This window comes from Hesperophylax consimilis, chromosome 16 (assembly GCF_061612785.1).
Source record: "Hesperophylax consimilis isolate HC1 chromosome 16, BYU_Hcon_1.0, whole genome shotgun sequence".
Lineage (NCBI taxonomy): Eukaryota > Metazoa > Arthropoda > Insecta > Trichoptera > Limnephilidae > Hesperophylax > Hesperophylax consimilis.
In genome coordinates, this window is record NC_142851.1 from 27,396,049 (window position 1) to 27,420,087 (window position 24,039).

At 37.5% G+C, this 24,039-nt stretch overlaps 1 protein-coding gene across 1 annotated transcript; it reads left to right on the forward strand.

Annotated features, from left to right (window-relative positions):
* The first annotated feature begins 226 nt into the window (after nt 1–226).
* On the forward strand, nt 227–20,278 carry LOC149416956 (phenoloxidase-activating factor 3-like). The gene is made up of 6 exons (XM_089641082.1): nt 227–451; nt 2,651–2,805; nt 3,816–4,002; nt 11,583–11,897; nt 13,236–13,446; nt 14,802–20,278. Exons 1-6 carry the CDS (start codon nt 382–384, stop codon nt 15,043–15,045), a joined length of 1,182 nt encoding a protein of 393 aa, XP_089497208.1. The 5' UTR covers nt 227–381; the 3' UTR covers nt 15,046–20,278.
* The last annotated feature ends 3,761 nt before the right edge of the window (nt 20,279–24,039 follow it).

Sequence of the window (24,039 nt, forward strand, 5' to 3'; positions counted from 1 at the left end):
ACTAGGTAAGCAAATAAGAGAAATATTGTAAACTGTTGATATTTAGTATGAGCGAGTTGCAGTGACATAATTTGGATACATATCTTATCTATACAAAGTGTTGTGGTCGTGAAAAATACGTCGGCAAACCGCTCGCAATATTCCAAATTGTGGTCACCTTACTACATTTACTTACAAAGCGTTTTCTTCAAGCATCAAATCCATTTTTAGTATCAAACTTTTACATCTGAGAGAAAAAACCGTTTGCTTCAGTCTGTTCTTGTCCGCTCTCAGTACCAAGCTGCGAGCCGAACTCAGCAGCATTGCCTTATTACGTCGTGAATCTCATTATCAGTGTCAGTAGACAATAATAAATAATTTAGAGTCGTGTTCTGGTTTACAATGTTTTCACGTTTCAGAGCACTGTGCGTATGTGTTGTTTTGTGGACATTCCTAGGTGTCGCCCATTCCCGTGAGTATTGGAAATATATTTGTCTTCGCTGCTTTTCACATCTCTCTCTATATCTGTAAATATTTACATATTTTTTGTGGGGTATCAGAAATGATGCATCTTCAAAATACTGGACAAACATGGCTGATTTTCAAATTGAAAGTCCGTTTCAAATGTACACTCAACTACCCCGGATAAATGGACAAATGAACTAATTTGGAAATTGCGCCCGTATTGCATTGTGAATCAGACAGATTGAAAACATCCAGGATGTTTTCAATCGTCGTGAGGATTGGAAAATTGTTTTCTTTGTCACTTTATTTTCTTACTTCTCTCAATAAATATTCATAAATTATTTTAACAATCTTGAAATGGATAATAGATTATTAGACAATAGCATTCCAATTAGGATGTATTGCCATATCTCTATGAGTAGACAGGATTATTAATTTAAAAATAGACTGTATGTTGCATGGTGGAATTCCATGAATTCCAAGAGTCTCCAATAATTATTATTTTAGAAGTTTAGTATATAGAAAACGTAAGGTTTTTTTCTCCCTGCATACTTGTTTACCGCCCAAATTATTTGGCGAAATTTGAAACCAAAAAAAGTATTTCCCCCATTGCCCATGATATTATATTATCCAGTCTCAGATAGTCGGGGGAAGTTGTTAGAGGCAGCAAAATCTCTAGAGCGGTGGGCTCTGTTGGTTATCAATTTATATGAATATTCGTCATCGTGTTACAGATGTTAAACCCGCAGCAATGCAAACATTATTATTGATATCCTTTCTTTTTTATGTTTATATTTTCTGTCAATCCGCTAATACTGATTTTCACAGACATATTTGAGGAAATTTATGAATTTTGCTACAATTTATTTATTTATTTTGGTACAATATTTTACATTTCATAGTACAATCCAGTAATGTTGGCCTCAGTGGGTGGGTTACGCATGCTGAGGCGATTACAATACAGGTATCGCCATGAACTTAAATAATGATTATTATCTTTGTATACTTAGTTATTATCTCTGTGAATTATAGAACATATCACCTTTGATGCATGTGTATTATATACAATATGCACGAGCTACGTATGTATAGAAATCATAAGTATATAATAAATTCATCGGATCATTAACTTCCATAGTGCTGCAAATGGATATTACCTTTTATTTACATTTTCCAAATAATGGCAACAAAGGACAAATAATGGCAACGAATTTTCGCTATTTGTTTTTGGGGTGTTATGCCGTGTTGTGCTAACTCCTTCTTTAGCCAACGTTTCGGACAGCATTGCAGTGTCCATCATCAGGGCAGATGTGTTATTGGCCGTGAAAATCTTAAATGGCAACGAATTCTGCCATTCTTCCTTTGCCGGCGGTATCCATTGATTTATGATATTTAGATGAGACATGAAGAGAAAAAATATGTTCTGTTTTTTTACCTACAACTCTCCCAACGCTCTAACTAAAACTACCGAATCCGGTCTACGCGCACCGCTTATCGGGTTCTAATAGTGGAACAAGTTTCAACGAGATATTAGAACGCAGTAGCGCCTCTTATTGTAGCTTTATGGCGGTATCCTAAGGCGCTTTAAATTTGAAAAATACTTATACTGCCACAATCGGCCGTGCTCATGAGTAACGTTTTCCACTATTCTGATCTTAATATTTATACCACGATTAGGAATGGTATAAGTCAAGAGTGGTATAAGGCCCTATTCTTAGGATAACCTTTTTTTATGTAAGACGGTAAATGTTTTATATATTTCAAAGAACAATGATAAACACTTTAAATATGAATATTTCTGCAAGTTTCTAAAACCAAAGGTTATCCAGTTTTTTCGGCAAATCAGGTACAAATTATATATGACATAAAAATAATCTATGCAAAAAAGACAAACGCCAAGTTTTGAGAAATTCCGTAAGTTATGTATTTGTTTTCGTATGGTGGTGTGGTCCGTGGGTCCTGCGTGTCAGTCAAGGGCCTTAGGAGTCACAATGTGGTCGTCATCATCCCACCGAAACAGAATTCATCCATCATCTCTATACTACACGTACGAATCCTCAAAAATGAAGCGACAAACGAGATAAATTTCATCACGCAAGGTGTACGCTAACAACGTAGTAAGTGGAAACACAGTGTGTTTAGTTACGACGGCAGTATAACTGTATGCCTCTTGGATTTAAGTCCTAACGATGTTTTCCCTTTGCAGAAACTGGGGCAGCCTGCAAAACAAGACAAGGTGTGGATGGAAACTGCATGAGTAGAGAGCTCTGTGAGCCTCTGGTAAAGAAAACGGGTGGTAATTATAACTCTCGGAAAAATAGAAACATCCTTCTGCGATGGCGCTGCCCAAACTCAAATTTGGTGAGTTTCCTAAAATTAATAACAAACTTACTTATATGATCGATTGTCGAAGATTGGCTAAAACTTTCGGGAGACTTGGGGAGAATTTCGAAAAGCAGCTTATTTCGTACATTTTCAAAAGAAACCCTTTCTGAATGAGCTGGTTTGAACACCATTGACACCATCACCTCTGGAAACCCTCAGAGCTCGGGAGGTACTTGGACATCTACTGTATATAATATTAATGAAACATATCTCAAAACCGCAGATTCGTTTGGACTTCAGTATTATTGCTGTGCTAACGATCAGCAAATCTATTTTATTTCCACACCAAATAAAAGTGAAAGATTAACACATATTACAATCAAATGTATATCTGCTATTACAGCCTAAACGTCCTTTCTGGAATAATTTCTCCGAACAATTGCTAAAAACGCACCTTAGCGACATAATAGTTGATTACTATTCATTTTTAAATTTGCTTGAAGAGTTGCACTTTTGGGTGATGAAAAACTCAAACATTGCCTTTGGGAATGATAATGGTTTTCCGCGGGATGTGGTTTATGGTTAGCTTAAGATTAACCGACGGTATTCGTTTTATGTAATTAATATCTTAATCCTTATCCTATATTTCCCCCTCCTCCCCCCCACCCTCCTTTATTTTAATATTTTTAATATTTCCTAACTAAACAAGAAATTAATTTAAGAGAACATCTCTATGCCATTGTACACCATTGTAACACCATTAACTATTCATCAGTGGAAAGTTCATAATTGGCATAATTAATAATATTATTATTGTATCATTATATAATTACAGATTTGCTGTCAACTTTTCCAAATAAATAAATAAATAAATAAATTAAATATAGCCTTTTTCTTTAAAACGCAAAGGGAAAAATTATTTATGATCACTTGTAAATATTTAGACGGAATAAAAGTCAATGTTAGTGAGGACCTTTGAAAGTAGGGTTTTTGCAAGTGAATTGGTTTTACAATCCGTGACTATATTATTTGCGCATGTTTCTCAGGTGTGCTGTCCTGACTTTTCCGGCGAGGATGTATACTCACGCCCTCCTCCTTCAGTTACACGCCACAGGAACTTGAAGTTGTTGAGCCAAACAGGGTGCGGAGATGGCTCCGATGACAGGATTTTAGGAGGCAACAAGACGGGATTAATTGAGTACCCGTGGATGGCACTTATCTCCATGGACGAAGGTGTGAAAATATTTTTTAAAGCGCTTTCTTGTTGTCTTGGTGTCCTGGAATACTGGTTGTCTCTTTATAATCGATGGCGTCTGGCAAACGTAAACATCTTTCTCCAACCGGTTCCGATACGTAAACCCTCAAAATATCCACCCCCTCATGCAATACCCAGTACGGAACCCAAATTCCTGGCCTCCTCCTTCCTTTACAAATTTTAGCACTCCTAGGTTCCCCCAAACCTCCCAACAATACCGACTAGAAAGACCCCCCCCAACCCAAAACATCGTACCCCTACCTCAAGTTAACCCCCCCGTCGCATCTACCTCAGCACCTAACCCCCCGCCAGTGACCACCGTCACCTATCCGCCTCTACCTGAACCCACCACCCTGCCCCAAACCTCACCAAACGCCCCACCACCCCCGCCCCAAAACCTCCCAGCTAATCTTATTAAAGCCCTCCAAAACGCTGCCGCCCAACTGAAAACGTCCATGGAGATGAACTCTAGGCTGCTCTCCAACGTTCAAATCCTTCTCAACTCTATCCAGTAATATCATTATAATAAAATCTCTTTTTTTATTTTTATTTAATTCATTAAAAAAATAATTAAAATCTCCAACAACCATTGAAATCTTTTAAAATGTCCAGACAATGTAGAAAACCATCAAATCTTCAAGCTGCATACTAGAATGCAGACGGTAAAGTTAAAGATTTCCGAAGAGAAATCCTTCAATTTCTGATGGATTTTAACCTCAATGTTCTCCTAATTAACGAAACCTGGCTAAAACCCAGCAAAACAATTAAATTTCCGAATTACATAACTTACCGCACCGACCGAACCCACTCTTCAGGCGGTGGCACCGCAATCATTGTTAAATATTCAATCGACCACTGTATCATAAACTGTCCCTCTTCAGAAAATATCGAAACTACCGCTATAGTCATAAATACTCTAAATAATGGTCCAATTAAACTCATTTCAGCGTATAGCCCCCCTAAAAGAAAATTCACTGCCCCGGACCTCGACAAACTCTTTGATAAATCCTTACCCACAATAATTGCAGGCGATTTAAATTCAAAACACGGCTCTTGGCATTCCCGTACCACTAACACTAAGGGTAGAATTCTTTTTAATTACGTAGCCGACAAATCACTCATAGTATCTGCCCCCGATATTCCCACATTTTTCCTTAAAAACGCAAATCATGACCCTGACGTCTTAGATATAATAATAATGAAAAATTGCCCCTTTCTCTACACCCTTCAAACTGTTAAAAAATTATCTTCTGACCACGATCCCATACTTTTGTTTTTATCCGACGGCTCCCTACCTTCAGTACCTTCTCATAGATCTACACGTAAAAAAATTCATTGGCAAAAACTCCCCAAACTACTAGAATCAGTAAAAGTTCAAACATCAATTACCGACGAAGAAAGCCTCAATTTAGCCACTAAAAATTTCACTAACGATATAAAATCAGCCGTGAACCTTGCCACCGTCGAAGTCGCGAATGATAAACACAGACCCGACCTTCCCGCAGAACTGAAAGAACTAATACGAGAAAAAAACTTCGCCCGAAAAGAATGGCAAAGATTCTCAAACCCGATCGATCGCATTCGTATGAATCGTCTCTCACACCAGGTAAAAGTCGAACTTCAAAAATACAGAGACGAACAGTGGCACGACTTCATCTCCACTCTCGACGACGACAGATCAGCCTTTTGGAAACTCTCCAAAACCCTTAGAAAACCCCCGACCAGAATAAGTCCCCTTACGGGCCCAAAAGGCACAGGGTATTCCTCTAGAGACAAAGCCGAGACTTTTGCCGACAGTCTCGAAGAACAATTTTCCCCGACCACGACCTACGATGAACCTCAATTCGTTTCAACCGTAGAATCAACAGTCTCATCCATCCTGACAAAAGACATCCTGACAAATCCCACAGACAATCCAATCCCGTTCACAACCCCTCAAGAAATTTCCAAAATTATAAAAACCTTGAAAACAAAAAAATCTCCAGGTCCCGACTTAATACCAAATAAAATTTTAAAATAACTCCCCTCCAAAGCCATTTGCTCTTTCACAGCCATCAGCAACGCATCCTTTAGACTTCGTTTATTCCCAAAAAACTACAAAACTGCAGACGTTATCCTTATCCCAAAACCTGGTAAAGACCCCCTTCAGGCCATAAACCACCGACCGATTAGCCTGCTTCCAAGTGCAGGTAAAATTCTTGAAAAGCTAATCCTCGCTAGACTGAAAAAAATAGTCGACGATTTAAAAATCATCCCCGACTTTCAACACGGCTTTCGATCGGGCCACTCAACTCTCCACCAACTTCTACGGGTGGTCGAACAAATTACAAACGGATTCTCTCGCCAACACACTGTAGTCCTCTCCCTAGACGTCTGCAAAGCATTCGATAAAGTCTGGCACAGAGGTCTCATTTATAAAATATACCTCCTCGGTATCCCCCTTTCAATGCTTCAACTCATAGCTAATTTTATTAAAGACCGTAAATTTAGAATCAAACTAGATGGAATTTTTTCCACAGTGAGATCGCTAAGAGCAGGTGTCCCTCAAGGCTCTATTCTCTCGCCAGCTCTTTTCAATATATACCTAAGCGATATCCCCCGCCCCAGCATCTATAACTTTCGCACCAAAAAAACAAAATAGGAGAATTCGCAGACGACACCGAAGTCATGTCACCCAGTGAGGCCAACATTACTAAATTGAAATATGAAATATTGTAAAAAAAATGTATCAACAATAAAAAAAAAATAAAAAAAAATGTTGACTTCAGTAAGCGAAATGACCGCTACACAACGCGTCCAAGACCACGCGTCGAAACTAGAATCATTTTTTAAACAATGGCGAATTAGCATCAATCCCTCAAAAAGCGCCGCTTGTGTTTTCTCCCGTAGACGCCCTAAACGACCCCCTAACATCCACTTGTTCGGCGAAAACGTACCTTGGAAAAAAAACATAAAATACCTCGGAATAACTCTAGACAGCAGATTTTTTTTTATTTTTATATTTACTCCACACAGGAGGCCCTGAAGAAAATAATTTCCCTCAGGGCCTATGTCATCTTTGGGGATTCTGTGTGGAGGGTCTTTATGTGAAGAGGAAGGAGTGAACATGGGTCTTGAAGAGTCCCATGTTGTAGGAGGGAGAAAACACAGAGGCCGGCAGTTCGTTCGACAGCCGAGCTGTTGAGCTTAAGAACGAATCATAGAAGCGACCCGTTCTCATGTGACAAGTGTCAACTGTGTACAAATGTTGGGCGCGCGTTTGGCGTGTATCCCGACTACGCACCGGTGCCGAAGGGATCAATGACGCTAGTTCCTCAGAGCATCTTCCATCGTAATACCGATAGAACAAGGACAGCATACCTACCTGACGCCTGTGCTCTAAAAATTGCAGTCCGTTTGTTAAGATTGGGGAATCTATCAAACGGACCGCCCGTTTCTGCACAGAGTCAAGGGTTTTTTTCAGGTATTTTGGGGCTCCAGACCAGAGATGGCTGCCAAATTCGACAGTAGGGCGCACTTGCGATTTATACAGGGTGAGCAGTTGTGTACTATTAAAGTATCTGCGGGCCCTGTACAGTACGCCCAGCTTCTGAGAGGCCAACTTTACTCTGGCTTCGATGGAGCCCCCGTACCTGAGCTGGTCACTTATAATTACACCAAGCATATCAATGGAAGGCCTGTTCGGAAGATTGCTTCCGTTGAAGGGGACTAGATTATCATTTGGATCCCTTTTAGACGTAATCAGACAGGATTGGGTCTTAAAAAAATTAAAAATTAAAAATTAAATTCGACGAGATTATTTATACCCCAGGAGGAAATACTCTCGAGATAACCGTCCATTCTCTGCTTCAAAACCCTCCGAGCCGTTGGAGTTTGTTTGCCCTTTGGGGGCTTGTCAAACAACAAGCTATCATGAACTGTACTGTCATCCGCGTAGCAATGAATCGGTGCACATGTCAAAAGGTCATTGATGTGCAACAAAAACAAAGTCGGAGACAGAACCGATCCCTGTGGGACGCCAGCATTTATGGAGTGCGAGGAAGAGGTGAAACCGTCAGCAACCGCCTGAATCGACCTATCCCTTAAAAAGTCAGCAATCCACGTACACAGGGATGCGGGAAGTCCGTAAGAATGCAATTTGTTGACAAGTCCTCGGTGCCAGACCCGGTCAAAGGCCTTGGATATGTCTAGTGCGACCGTTTGGGTCTCACCGTGACGTTCCAGGCACCGCCCCCAAACATGCGTCACATACGCGAGAAGATCACCGCACGAGCGGTTCCGCCGGAATCCGTATTGACGGTCGTTGATAATTTTGTTCTTCTCGAGGTATGTGAGCAGTTTGTCGTTGATCACACGTTCCATCACTTTGGACAGAACTGATGTGATCGCTATGGGGCGGTAGTTGGCCGGGTTGGAGCGGTCACCTTTCTTGGGAATAGGGTGAATTACCGCTTTTTTCCAACCAGAGGGCACAGTGCCACACTTCAGGGACATTTTGAAGAGCTTTGTCAAAACTGGAACTATTTCCGCAGCACACCTCTGCACCAGGGCAGGTATTCCATCAGGTCCACTAGCTTTTTTTAACATCGAGCCCCCGTATAACGTGGAGTACATCCCGATGCCGGATCCTCAGCTTTTTCATATAGAAGCCGCAGTGAGGAACCGACGGCGGAACAGCACCCCCGTCGTCAAGGGTCGAGTTTTCCGCAAACATTTTCCCTAATAGGTTAGCCTTTTCGGTGGTGGTGTTTGCTAGTGAGCCGTCAGGTCTGGTAAGAGTTAGCAAACTGGGTTTGCAAAAATTTCGACCTATTGAGCCCGCAAGCTACCAGAATGCTCTGCTGCCATGCGAGCAGGCAGCCAGCTTTTTGCTGATCTGCAGGTCGTGTTCGAATTTTGACCTATTAATGATTCTCTTGCATTCCTTTGCCGATTTGTTGTATGCTGATCTGCTTTCGGGCGTTCGAGATGTGTTGTATGCTCGGTAAGCCGCGTTTTTTCGTCGAACTGCTTCGGAGCATTGTCGACTGAACCACGGCTTTGAGCCCACACCAGTTTCTTTAGTAGTCGATTGTATGAAGCCATCCATCGCCGATTTGATGATTTCACCAATCTCCTGGGCACATTTTGAAGGGTCCGAAGTCCGAAAACAAACAGCTGACCACGGAAAAGCGTTGAAATGGGCCTACATACCGAACCAATCTGCTGAAAACTTGGAAAAAGCATATAATCGAAACTCTAAATTCAGCTAATAGAACTCTTGCAGCCCTTTATCCCATGATATCCAAAAATAACAAAAAATTATCTCCAAGGAACAAACTACTAATATATAAATCCACTATAAGACCTAAACTCACTTACGCTAGCCCTATCTGGGCACACGCTTCAGAGCCTCAGTTAAAAAGACTACAAACATTTCAAAACAAAGCCATTCGCATTACCCTGGGAGCTCCTAGATGGATGAGGGTTGCTCAACTTCACCGGGACTCTGAAGTTCCCCTCCTTAAAGATCACATCTTAAGTCTCGCGGAATCATTTTATGCGGGCCTCCCCACCCATGAAAACGCGTCCATCAACTGCCTCGCACAGTAAGATGAAAATATAATAACGACCTTTAAAAAACCCTAACAAATCCTCCGTAAACCATAAATCCCCCATATTGCAGCCATGTTTCCTTGCAAAAATATTTTTAAAAAACAACCAAAATTAAACTAAAATTATCCTACAACCAATATTTAAAATCATGATGAAAGAGAAAGGGGCCTTTTTGGTTCGGAGCTCTTTATGCCAATATTTCATAAGTCATAAGTCATCTTTTGCATTCAAAATTGATCTTGTGATAGGATGTAATAAGTTGTTTATTGTCACTTCTGGAAAGATTGGACAGCAATGTTGTTTTTTTACTAGCTTTTTAAAGTACCCTCAAATTCAGTAAGCCTTTCACGATGTTCACATACAGTGTTAAAAGTGTAAATTTTGGTGTTTACTTACATTCCAACGTCATTAGCATCATCCAGGTATTTCAACGGAGCCTGCTCAAAGCAGCTAGTAGCATTGATCTCATGTGCACTGATGCGTGTACGTGAAACTCGACTAACACGAGTGTAACACCCGTTTACAGTTGATGTGGCTTCATAAAAATGGGTCGTTTCTTCGATTTCTTTTTGTGTATTTTTTTTTTTAACGAGCTACACGCATCTGTTTTTCCTCCTTGGGCGATAGTCGCTATAGATATGTCTTTACACTGTATAGAATTGGGTGCTCTTATGAGGTGTCACATAAAATAAAGAAAAATAAATCTCGTAATGAATAAAAATATTATTTGATAAAAAATTTACAATTGTACCACATATCAATTAAGGCTATGAAATGATTGGGATTTATTTTAAGAACTATATGTTTTTAAGATTCTCTTCACTGCCTTGGTAATAAGTAACTTACAATTCAATTCCACTATCTGTTCCCAAAACTACAAAGCACATCACTTTCAAATCGAAAAAGTTCATCACAAAATTTTAAGGTTCATCAATTTTAAGCTATCTATACCCATTCACCAATCAATTATGATAATGTTATATAAAATGTCTTACTTTGCAGATTTAAGTGTTGGGAACTCTTTGTTAAAAAGTAAAAGGTTCTACTTATAATTATGTTTATTACGTTACAAATAATAGGTCTGGATTTAGCTACGCTATTCATTACCCGAGAGTTGGTAATTCTCTGGTTCGAGAAGCTTGTTCCCTGTCAATATAACCTCACAAGCATCTGTTACACTCTAGCGATATCAGACGGATTCGAGTAAGCTTTCTGAGAAGCGCCATATATCGCTTACACTCCACTTTATTACCATACATCACAGATAATTTAGATAGATAAATTGATAGATTTAATCGACAACCTAAAGAAGAACCACGAGCGATTTGGTATTTTTATTCAAATTAGTTAATGGCTTGATGCACCTGACTAAATTGCTGACGGATGATTTAACTAAGCTAAGAAGCTAAGTCTCGTAACACGAGACTTCCTGAGTTGTTCTTTGTTCATTAATTAAAAAAAATATTAAAAATCTAAACTATTTTATTAATTCCCCAGTCCATAGGCTACATGGGCTTGGAAATAAATTCATGTCAATAAGAAATCGTTAAACTTTGTTTCGATAACATAATTAGATTATATGATATGTCACTTAATTTTGTATGTAAATATTTTACTTATAATTTACTTTCTTTTTATGTTCTTATCTTATTTTTTATATATTATTCATATATATAATGATGATATAAAAATATTACTATTTGTTTTATCATTAATTATTATTATTTGAATGCACTTTATTATGTAATTAATTTATGCTTGTTTAATAAAAATCCTGACGGGCGTAAATGAATTAATAAATATATGTTCCTTCTAAGAATCTGGCACTTTCATAAATTTAAAAAATCTGGTTTAAAGAAATTGGCAGACGGCAAAGAGCTCCTAATTTTAAAGATTACTGCTATGTATTGAAATTAATTTATTGTGTCAGTAAATAAAATGAATGTTTTGTAAACATTTCCAGGAAACAGGCGAGACTTCAAATGCGGTGGAACCATTATCAACGAGCACTACATCCTGACCGCCGCCCACTGCGTCACCGGGACGATGGGGAGGCTGGTGGGAGTTCGGGTTGGAGAGCACGACATCTCAAAGGAGGAAGACTGCTATCCGCCTTTTGGCTCGGCCAAACGCTACTGCGCCCCGCCAGTGCAAGACTTTGCCATTGCTAAAGTCATTCCGCATCCAGAATACGTCGGGACTAAACCTGCCAGGAACTTTGAACTGCAGAACGATATTGCGTTGATCAGGATCCACGGGAAAATAAATCTCAAAGCAGGTGTGTTTGTATTTTCTTTATAAGCCGTTTCTTAACAAAATTAATGCGTTACCCGATATTAATCGAAGGGGCAAAGGAATGAAACTATAGTTGTATGTAGTCCCTTTACCTTGACTGTCTTGCTCTCCATTGCGTTCAGAGAGTATTAGTGTAGTGTTGGGGAGGAACGGGTCAGTCGCCACACAAAAAATAAAAACAAAACATAAGTAAATAGGAAGCTGGGCTCATTTGCTTAAGTAAAGGTTTTAATATACCTTTTTATAGTGTTTTATTATGGCCCATTGGTGATGGCTGAAGGTGAAATGGCTCTACTCGTCTGTGTTCAATCTACAACACAACTTACTATCTACCGGAATCCAGGGGACTACGGCCTTCCCAATTTGAAGTAAATATATATTCTGAGAAAGGAAGTAGGCAGTAAAAGAATTTGAAAAAGAGGAATAACAAATGTCTGGTGGATAGTGGATAATAAAGTATCCTCAAACCGACGAGTATAAGACATCATTTTCACTTGATTTTTTGTTAATTTCTGTGACACTGGCCATTTTTGGATCGATCGCTTGATTTTACAAATTCAGATTACTTTGAATACTTCGGCTTTTAATTATGTTTATCTACAAGTCCCAACAAAGCGCGCATGAATTTGTCGTGGAATTTTGGAATGCTTCCGAGGTATTTTAAACGTAGTACATATTTATTATGTTTCGTATTGTAGTATAAACACATACCGTTTTAGAAACAAGATAAAATTATCTTTGAGATCTTTGTATTCGGAATAAAATTTGAATATCAAACAGTTCGAACAAAAAAACTTACTGAAACATTTTTACTCAAGACGTCCATAATTATGAAAAACTTTGCTATTTATAAAACACGTGGCTTTTGTTAAGGGAATTAGTAAAAAAAATGTCACTTTACTTTTTATACCGGAAATATAAAATAAATATAAAGTATTAAAAATTTTTAAACTTCCAACTGTCACCGGAAAGATCCCGCCAAATCGTAACCATGCACTGTGATTACATAAATTTTTTGAATTTATCGATGGAAACTGAGAAAAAACTGCTTTCTAACGGCGAACAAACCATATATGTCCGCATTATAAAAACAATACTTTAATAATATGGACGTCCGGGATCAAATCCCCAAGAGGATTCATGAAATGTTTGTGGCCAATAATGTCTTTCCGAGGCTTGAGGAGTTAACATAATCGATAATCAGTACCCTATCCTCACCTCCACGGATAATGATATACTACTTTATAATATTTGCACACGATGCTGCACTTAAAACATTATCTTTGATGCCTTTGTTTGAACGGTTTATTTTGAATTCCAGACAATGCGCTTCCCATCTGTCTTCCCACTTACAAGGCTGTGCAAGAACTAAATCTGACTGGTTTGCACCTCACCGTGGCCGGCTGGGGTAGAACTAACCTGGACCGGCAGGGAAACCGTCTGTCGGGCTCCTGGACGCAACCTAGTCCGGATCTGCTGCAGGCTCACTTGCCGGTTCTCTCCAACAGGAGATGTGGACAAATCTTCAACGGGTCAGTCGATTTATTCCGATATGTTATATATCAAACGATCGTGGGAAAAATTATTGCTTATATGCAACCCTAATATGTCATTTAGGTACTTGTGTGTGCATGTATACTCGGTCTTCAGTTGCACATTATATACTAGAATAATTTAATTTACGAACATCTTAATTTTTAGCACTTGTTGAGTGAGATAATAGAGTGGTGAATGAAGTCATTTATTCGACGTAAAAACGAAATAAACACAATGTGGTTCATTACATCGCGCGCTCAAAAGTTTTGCTAAAGTCGCTCCCCAATTTTAATTTTCTCGTTAAACCAAAATTTCTCTTGTATCATAAGATATTCTAAATGGGTATTTGAATACTTACCTTTTTTTTATAGTGAATACCTCACAAGAGTCCCAACTGCTCCCGTCTGGAGCCAGTGAGACTATGGCATCCCCAATTGGGGGATGTTGTGAGGCTGAAGGTAAGTGGGGAAGGGAAAGAGGAAGGTGGGGAAGTACCTGGCTATTCAGATCTAGTCACTAAACACGGCTAAAGCCATTTGGAGTAACGTTTCAATTCTGAATGGTGGTCTTACACCAGGGCGATACTGGTAGTATCTTCCACTCTGGAACGTGCCGCAAATATACTATATATTATTTTAATTAATTAATTTTGAAATAACACAAATTAATCAAATAAAATTTATTTGCGCACGCCGGGTTCGAACCCGCGACCTTTCGATATGGCAGTCTAATGCGTTACCACTGGACTATACCTACTTAATTATACCATTTAGATTTTTTTTTAATTTCATATAAAGAATTATACAATTTGTCCAAAGAAGCGTCACGTCTCAGTAACAATTCTTTTTTCAATTGTTCTTCGGGCAGATAGGTAGTATCCAACATGCAGTGGCGGCTCATTACTTTTGAGTATTTTTGAAAAATTCTACAATACAGTCCAAAACCCTTTTTTTCTTAAATTATGTTTTTGTAAGAAAATTTTCAGTTTGGCAGTTCGCTACACCGATTGAATGAAAATCTTTATCTTATGAAAAAAATAAGCCTTTTCGGCCACAACAATATGGCCCATACGGCCCAACAATCAAAAATGCCATTTTTATCAATATTAACACTCTAGTACACCCAAAAACAAAAGTTAAGAGCCGCCAATAAATTTTCAGGCAGATGAAATGACAAATGCTAGAGTCAAAATATGAGTTAGCAACGCTCAGTCAATAAGTTCAACCAACTAGTTAGGGTTTAGGTTAGATATAGTGAGAATATGAGTTATTTTCTTTCACTTTTCTGTTTTGCAATGGAACCGTTGTTCAATGGAATTCCTAGTGACTTTTGATGTTTTGATATCTTTCAGGTCGCTTGGTGATGGCATCAGCTTCAAGCAACTGTGCGCCGGTGGCGTTGAGGGGGTGTCTTCTTGTGGCGGCGACTCCGGTGGACCGCTGATGTATGTCACAGAGTACAACGGCATTATCCTCACCGTGCAGTACGGTGTGGTGAGCGGAGGACGCGCGGCCTGCGGCGGTAAGGACTCGCCCGCAATCTTCACGCGCGTGGCTTACTATATGGACTGGATCCTGGACAACATAGAGCCCTGAACCCTTCACGAGGAACACATAAATGGCTTCATTCCCAAATCTATCTAATAAAATTATAACTTTATGAAATATAATACAAAAGATCAATTAAATGATATTATCCAGTAAACTGATACGATCGTGAGGGCCGGCACAAAAAATATTATTAAAACATGAGATGTTTTTTCTTTCTCCCCTTTGATTTACTTTATTTCTTATACCTAAATGATCTCAAACCAGTGGCATTAAAAATTCCTCAGAACCCTTTCTCCCTTTGGTAGCTTCGAAAGGCTACTCAAGGTTCCCTAGTACTGCATATCTATATAGACATATGTACTTGATTAATTAATACGTCGGTTACGACCTTGAACGTAACTCCCTCGTATTTTTGTTGTAAATAAAACCCACCATGCGTTGTGTCATTTTTTTATGGTATCGATTTTTTAATTACTTTGTTTGGTAACCCCTAATTCTCTTTAGGACAGGGTTGGAGTCAGAACTGTTAATTTCAAAGCTAACGAATCGAAGTTGGATCAATATACCTGAAAACCCCGTTCTCTCCCATGCTGTCTACCCTTCTCCCCCTACCCTTAATCTCCTTATAAATTGACCTTAGACGCCCTCCTGACCTGTCATCTAAATCTCAAAAAAACACAAGGAACGATAAGCCAAACATTATTTGTTAGATCATTGCAATCTTAGTTTGTCCACCGAAGTCCTCTGGATTTCCGCTCTCGAAAATGATCTGAATCGATCAGGGTTTGGCATGATCATTCAACCTAGTTTCCTAGTTGGTACCTCAGTCACCGTGTTCTAGTCAACCATTCCTGTGGCCGTCACATACTACGTCCTGACCTCAACAGAGTTCCCACGCTGTTCTATATGGGTTAAACCGGTTTCGTTCTACATGCAAAGATATACTTGCGGTTTTTTGTGGAAAGCAGTTTCCTAGGCTGGTTCCCATCCTCTGAAAGGACGTGTATGTACGACATAGTGCATTATTCTGATAGCTTCCAGACAACATACATTTCCCCTGCAGACATTACATAAAAAGATATATTTATAGACTTACTTTATTTTGTTTTTATAATCTACAATGTACTATTTATATACAGTACATTCCAGACCAAGCATCGCCGAAGAGGAGTTGTGAATTCCAACCAGTTCGCTTGATACATAAATACTAATATACACATTAATAAATACAATACACATTATATATTACGGTTTTGGTTTGGTGATTTTATTTATAGAGATCACCAACTCAGGTATGGCCTTCAACCATGCTTGCAGACCCCATCTCTCTCTTGTCTGCTGCCCCATTTATTCAAATTATCACTCGACTTTAGCCATGTTCGTAGACTACCAGTTGTCTTACAAGACAATCCCTATTTGTCGTAAAATTTTGTGACCCCGTGTGACTTAGGTATCTACCGTGGAATGCCCCGTATCCTGTGTGTTGCCCCTTTTTTTCGAGAGCGATGTCCTCATCTCAAACCCAGCTGTCCCTAGTGACCTAGTTCAAATCCCCAAGGCCGTTGCCATCAACAGATCTACGAAACAACCCCTATAAATCTATCAACACCCAGCACAGCTCGAGTCATGCCCTGTTTATTTTAAATGCCGCTTTGAAATAAATACCCATTCTTCTACATCGGTTGCTTTTATTGTTTAAACACGTGCCCGCTCGACCGCTTCGTTACGCCACCCCACGATAAATAGGTACTTTACCCACAATGAACTCTAATGACAAATTCCGTTTTTTGTATTGTCTCGTGTCTGAAGTCCCTTCCGCCTCTTCTCGTATATACATATGATATTTGATAATACGTAACATAATTACGGTCCCAGTTGATGTCTTCCAAATGGCCACAGGATTAGCTGCCTCCACCTCGGTCCTGGAAAACTCTATAATTGTGCAAATCACTTACCTGAGCTCCAACGAATCCACGGGGATAATCGACGGCAAGGCAACCTATTTTTATGCTTTCATTCACTTTTTTTTTTTTTTGTTATTTTTCCTTTCATACCAGTGTTATTTGTATTTTTATTATTATTATTATTTTTCTAGTTTAAATTCCTTGCAACAAAGGATCTCGTTAATCTTGGATTATATAACCGTTTTCTTTTTTTTTTGACATATTAACATATTATTATTTCGTATTAACAACACCTCGCACCCTAAATCTATATTACGGTACTATAATGTTGTTATCTATTTTTTCACTGAGTTGAAGCTAATTAAATTTGAAATCGAATCAATTATTACTTCCAAAACACTGAGTTTAAACTAATTGTTCGCAGTTTCGAAATTCTCTAAGATCCGTTTTATTATTACTTCAAAACACTGAGTTTAAACTAATTTTTCGCAGTTTTGAAATTTTCTAAGACTCATATTACGGTACTATAATATTGTTATCTATATTTTTCCACTGGATTTAAACTAATTAAATTTTTAAGTCGAATTAATTATTACTTCAAGAACACTGGTTTAAACTAATTGTTCTCAGTTTCGAAATTCTCTAAGACCCGATTTATTATAACTTCAAAACATTGAGTTTAAACTTATTGTTTGACCAGAAATTTTTCTAAGTCCAGAGTAAATTACCAAGTGATTAGGACGTAGCGCGATGCATATTTTTTTGAACGATTCCGGCGACTCGTGATCCACTGTCGAATTTTCTCCGTGCATGACGTTTTATACCCGTAATTAATTATGTTTGTCATTGCAATCCCACCTTTCTCGAAGTTTCATGGTCCCATTTTCCCGCACAAAATCCTCTGCGTCGCCTAAACTCTATTGAACTTATTCCTCATCGTCTCTCAGAAAAAAACTACCATTTTGCGTTTCACAACCCAAGCCTGTACTGGTGAAATTCTCAACTTCGCCCCACCTGGTAGATATCTTTTAATCCGTCAGATTTGACCTATTTTTCTAATTTAAATTTTTCGCGTTTCTATTTGGTCCGTAATGTGTGTTCTGACGACCTTTCCTTTAGTGCGTTAAGACAGCCCCTCACGAGTAACTAGTCAAAATTTTCCTTTTAACTCTCCGTTTTCGAGAATATTTTCTATAGCCTCCCCCCGTGCTTTTCTCCCCTGTCTAAGAATAGAACTCGCAACTCGCCTCTTGTCGAATTAAACGGTGTACACGTCCGTTCCTCCCTTTCCTCCTGGATCAATTAATCCCGACAATCATTCCCATTCCAGCGTATGCTAAACCCCTTGCGTAAGGTCGTCTCCTACCTCGCACATTTAGCTACCTTCCTTTTTCCTTGGTTTAGTATAACTATTTCATTTTTCACCGATTATTTCAATCTCCTAAGGCTTCCTCGGTACTCGTTCTAGTTGAAATGTCCCAGTATACATTATGTCACCTATTTTTCGCCCCCCCTCCAAGACTGCATCGATTTGATATCGTGTTTATCTCTTCGGCCAGTTTTATTTCAAGATTTATTACTGAATTTCCACGGTCCTTCTCTGTAATACGGGTGTTAATTTTGGGTATAATGCTACACGCCCATTTTCTGTCCTCGTCTCTCATTTCATTTCACATTAATCAAAGGTCTCAAGCTCCCGTCATCACAAACCAGAACGTACCTGTTCATAAATTTTCTGTAAATTGTTAAACAATTAATTTTTATCTATTTTCTTCTCCCATAAGCCCAATGTAAATTTTATTACTTTCTTTAATGGTTATTAGCGCCTTAATGGTGCAAAACCATGTTCGAGTTTTTTTCCAAAATCAACCCGTTCGAGTGCCAGAGAACTTCAACCTTTCCTCTCGGAGTATCCCTTTCCTAAACTACCTTCGCGTCGTCTGTCTCTTGTAAGCTCACTGCTGTTCCTAGGCGGTACCACGTCGTGTTTACGATAGAGGCTCAACGTTTGTTTTCTTTTCTTACGTAATTTGTCGTTTTTTTCCCTTATTTCTGTTGTCTTCTTCTAAATAACGCGTATAACTGCCCTCATTCCTAATGATCCTCGCTTCCAGTGTGTTTTAACATAGAATTCTCCCAATCCCTTAGTTCATCTGTATGTCCGAGTTAGTCTTTCATCTTATTTTGAAACACGTTTCACCCGCCCTCCAATGGTCTACAACCCCGTATGAAGCACCCCTTGAAATCTCTCGTCTATGACGTCATCCAATGCCATCGCTCCCCGCGTACTCCACTAGCTCATAATTCTTCGTTTTTTGTGTAATAAATCGAGATAATTACGCCCCGTTCAAAGTCCAATCCTTTGTTCGTACAGTTAAATCACGCCCATTAAATCGTAGTTAGTTAGATCTAGTCTTCCGATTGGTCGATTTCCTGCCCGTCCCTTTATCTCACAGCGACATCTACTTTCAACCCTGTAAAGCTTTATTCTCATATTCATTTGGTTGTAACTACCTCTTTTTCGATTCGCTCGCTAGAAGGCTCCGTCTGCATGGTTTCTTAAAAGTCGAACTCAGTGAAAAGTGCATTATATTACAAGCATTATGCCGAAACTTAAGTTGCTATAATTTGTCACCCAAAAGCTTGTATTAAAAATTAGAACACTTTTTAGTGTGAATTCGATGTGAAGGTACATTATAAAATTATCCACCATTAAAGTATACCATAAAAGTATTACCAATCCGAGAATTCATTTCTCGTTAAATTTTTCAAAACGCATGCTATAATTTGAACTTGTCCAAAACCCTCCAGCATGTAACATAACATTTAAAGGAATACTACTTTTGGACATAGGATACAGCAAAGGATACCGTATTGATGAAATTGTATATTATTGCAATTAAAACACAAAATAAACAACCTAACTTTCAAACAGAGATTCAGAAAGTCAACATTAAGAGATTCGATAAAAAAATTTTAAAAACTGTAAAATTAAAAATAACTAATGCACGGACAATAAACACAACTCAACTAACAGAGCAATGTACGGAGATGTTTATCAGAGGTTCACATCACTGTTAGAATAATGTACAAGGATAATATTGATATATAAATCTCAGAACAGGTATAATACCGAGTACGGTCTGCATAGTAAAAATAAATAATCTCTAACTCTTTTCAAAGTAATAAATAAAAAATAAATTCAAAAAGTGGTGACGAGAGAAAAAATCAAATCAATATATATTTTCTAGTAACCCCTACGATCGTATCGGTCTGGCCTGAAAGGGTTATTGCATCAAAGATAAATGTTTTTTTACGATACGTATTTTTTTTACGAAAAATGAATAAGTTTTGTCAAACTTTTTTATTTACAAATAATATTTTTTATTCCAATGTTTGTTTTTCATTTTAAACTCCCAACAGTGCCAGTGGGGCTATGATATCCAGATAAAATGTATTTATAATTTGTAACTGATGGAGTGAGGAGAAGAGAAGATGGGGAGGAGGAAGGTTGCGAATTACCTGACTTATACTGCACGGAGAAAATTGAGTACGGTTTTGTTTATCAAGATACTGTTAAAAATGTGACTGAGTGACCATTTCATAATAAAATATTAGTCATTCGAATGCAGGGGCTACGCGAGTTAGGGATAGTCACTGAACTTATATACTAAAGACTATACGTCAGTACTATCCAATTAGCATTTGGTTTAGGTGTTAGCCGTGTTGAATCCAGTATCTGGGGAGGAAGTTACAATCCACCTTCAAACTTTTTTTGTAAGTATTAAGAGACATTTAAGAAGTTCACATCTGATAAAAGCCAGTCCCTCGAGAGGAAGGTTCAATCCTCAGTCAAAACAAACTTTGTTTTTATGTATTGATTTTTTATGACTTTCTCTGGAAAGAATATGTAACAGTCTGCTAATGTACCCTTAAAGATGACTAAATACTAGAGTTTAGTTATTGGGGAAGAAAATAGACAATATAGTACACAATTCGTTTTTATTTTTTTCTTTCGACTTTATGTCCGGGTTAAATCTTCCCCACAGGAAAAACTAAACCTTTCCACACACTTTTCCGCAAATAATCATCTAGTCAATCCACATTATGCAAGTGCATTATATAAGCATAATAAATTCAAAACAATACAAGAACAACACGTCAACTCACCAGAGATCAAATGGGAAAATAATTCACCGACTTCAGATATTTTCATATCAGAGGGTTCGGCTCGGTAGAATTTCTAATTAGACCTATAAATCCTACTGATCCCTCAATATATATATTTTTTAAATCTTTCGCAATCCTACATGTATTTAACCTTCCAGCGGGCGCGCTGTCGTAAAATTTACGACAAACGCGCCTTATCGCTCCCCCCACTCTTGCGACTTAGTTGTAAGCATCGAGCTTCGAGCTATGCTAGAGTCAAATTAAATGTCGAATATTTACCGCAAGATATAAATGCTTTTCTCAAAGTGAATTACGGTAGGGCAGTTGAACCGATAACAGAAGAAGAAAACAGAAGCTTTCCAAAATGCGGTGTTTGTCGGTTATGTGCACTGGATAAGAAAAGATCCTCAGCATCAATGAAGTGTTTTCGTTGCCAGTCCTTTACATGCAAGAACCATTCTTCAGTTGATGTGGTTTGTAACAATTATAAGGATGAGAATATTGATTCTGACTAAATAGGTCGATAAAATATTTTATTTTGAAATATTAACATGTTTAGAGTGTTGCTTCGTTTTTTTTAAGAAAGTCAAATATATTTTTTTAAGTAATGCCTATTAGAATTTTTCATATCCTTAAAGAAATTCCCCAACGTTTGTATAAAGAAAACACCACTTACAGGGAGAAAACTTGATGACGTAAAATTTACGACAAGCGCCCGCTCAAGGGAAATTTCTCAACGCGCCCGCTGGAAGGTTAAAATGACTAAAAATTAATTACCATTAATCCAAGTATTTCAATTTACTTTACAACTTGCATTCCATCGATAGTATCTAAATAATATATACATTATCAATGTTTATATCACGGCATAGAAAGCAATCCCTTGGCTACGAGGAAGGCAATTTGTATGATTACCTTGCTAATTTCATGTAGTTGCCGAGATGACATTTAAAAATAAGAAAGTTTTGGTTTATTCAAAAACACATATATTCCTAATGAAACAAAATAACTATGTAATGTTTTCATATATTTATTTACGTAACCATTCTAGTTAAATAAGTGAAATCATAATTTTCGTCTTTCTGTAATTTTCGGATTCATTTTAGTTTTTCTTCAATGTTATGTTTTGACATGGAACCACAAATATTCAGCTCTGCAATTATTTCGCGATGTTCTCGAGAATCCAGTCCATATAGTGGACGACATTCGTGTAGAGTCCTGTGGCCCCGGAGGCCCCGCACCTCAAGGGTCCCTCGCCGAGGATACCGAACTATATTTAAATAGTATATTAAAATAATAATAATAATATCTAAATTAAGGAAAATTACACATTAAAAATTACATATTGAAAATTACACATCAGACCGAGCGATTAGTCATAATAGACCCGATATAGTTTTACATGACAAAATTAAAAAAATAACTTATATCATTCATAAGAAAACACACAGATTTAGGAAATGAAATAAAAAGAATTTGGCATTCTCAGACTATAAAAATATTACCATTCGTTATTTCGGCTACTGGCATTATACCTAGCTCTCTAATTAAAAATTTAGGCGTATTAGATCTATCAAAAAAATTATATATAAAGATGCAAAAGTCGGTCATTTTGAATACATGTAGGATAACAAAAGATTTTTTAAATATTTATGTTGAGGGATCAGTAGGATTTATAGGCCCTGTTAGAAGTTCTACCGAGCCGAACCCTCTGATATGAAAATATCTGGAGTCGGTGAATTATTTTCCCATTTGATCTCTGGTGAATTGACGTGTTGTTCTTGTATTGTTTTGTATTTATTTTGCTTATATAATGCACTTACATAATGTTGATTGACTAGATGATCATTTGTGGAAAAGTGAGTGGAAGGGTTAAGTTTTTCCTTTGGCGAAGATTTAACCCGGACAACTAAATCGGAAGTTAAAAAAAACAACTATACATACATATTATGGTGTACATTGATTTTTAACTTGTCAGAAAAACATTATATTGTGAATGTAAAAAGAAAATAAAAGTACAGTTGAGGTTTCTCAAATACCGCCTCACTAGGCTAGCCTGTGTTGAGGCAGAATTTTTCGTGTTAGTTCCTAATACCTTTGAACATACCTATACTTGTATTAAGATGTATTCGCTCAATAATCACTTCGATAACTGCGAATTTGGATGAATGCACCGGTGAAGGTCCTATTCTTATTTTTGATCCAAATTTTTATTATTACCTTTGAAATTTTTTTGTGAATCACCTTGTTTTATGCTGTCTGGAAGAATGTTGTAGAGTCTTGTCGCAAAGTATTTAAAGTTTCGTTGACCAAATGTAGTATGTGTTATCGGTATTTGTAGTAAGTTTTTGTTGTTGCTTCTAGTACATCGTGTATTTGAACTTTTTTCGTAGTAATTATGTATATTTGAGTATAGATGAGTTAGGATAGTTTTTGCATATAGCTGCTGAACATCAAACACATTCATAATCACATTCATAGTATATATATATATATTAGTATTCTTTTTTAATCTTGTAACCTTATTTTAAATTTGAACTCAGATCTTTGGACATATAATAATTTAACTAGTTGTTATGTGCATAGTAAGTAGGCTCAAAAAAGCAACTTTTTAATTTTCTCTTATTTAATAAATCAAAATTTCCTCTGTAATCATAAGATTTATGACTACAGAGAATTTTAGATTTTATTGATTATTTATTCATTTAAGAAACTAGGTACTTAAATAACTACCACTTAATTATAAACCATAAATATTTAATGTAACATTTTATTAAATTTAAAATAAGAATTTTGCAATTTTTTTAAATAAACTTCACTATTTTGATGCGAATTCTTTTTTAAAACTTTCTTCGGGCTGTTAGGTACCATAATATTGAAAGATTTGAATAGGGAAATCCGGATAAACAAGTCGATTTTACATTTGAAAAAAGAACGAAATGCAAAATGGCTGAGTTAAGCTACG

What these genes read in the sequence shown, in the direction of transcription:
- LOC149416956 (XM_089641082.1), top strand. Translation starts at nt 382, where the DNA reads ATGTTTTCACGTTTCAGAGCACTGTGCGTATGTGTTGTTTTGTGGACA. An exon ending in CCTAGGTGTCGCCCATTCCC is followed by an intron (nt 452 to 2,650) that starts GTGAGTATTGGA and finishes TTCCCTTTGCAG; the next exon opens with AAACTGGGGCAGCCTGCAAA. An exon ending in TGTGGACAAATCTTCAACGG is followed by an intron (nt 13,447 to 14,801) that starts GTCAGTCGATTT and finishes GATATCTTTCAG; the next exon opens with GTCGCTTGGTGATGGCATCA.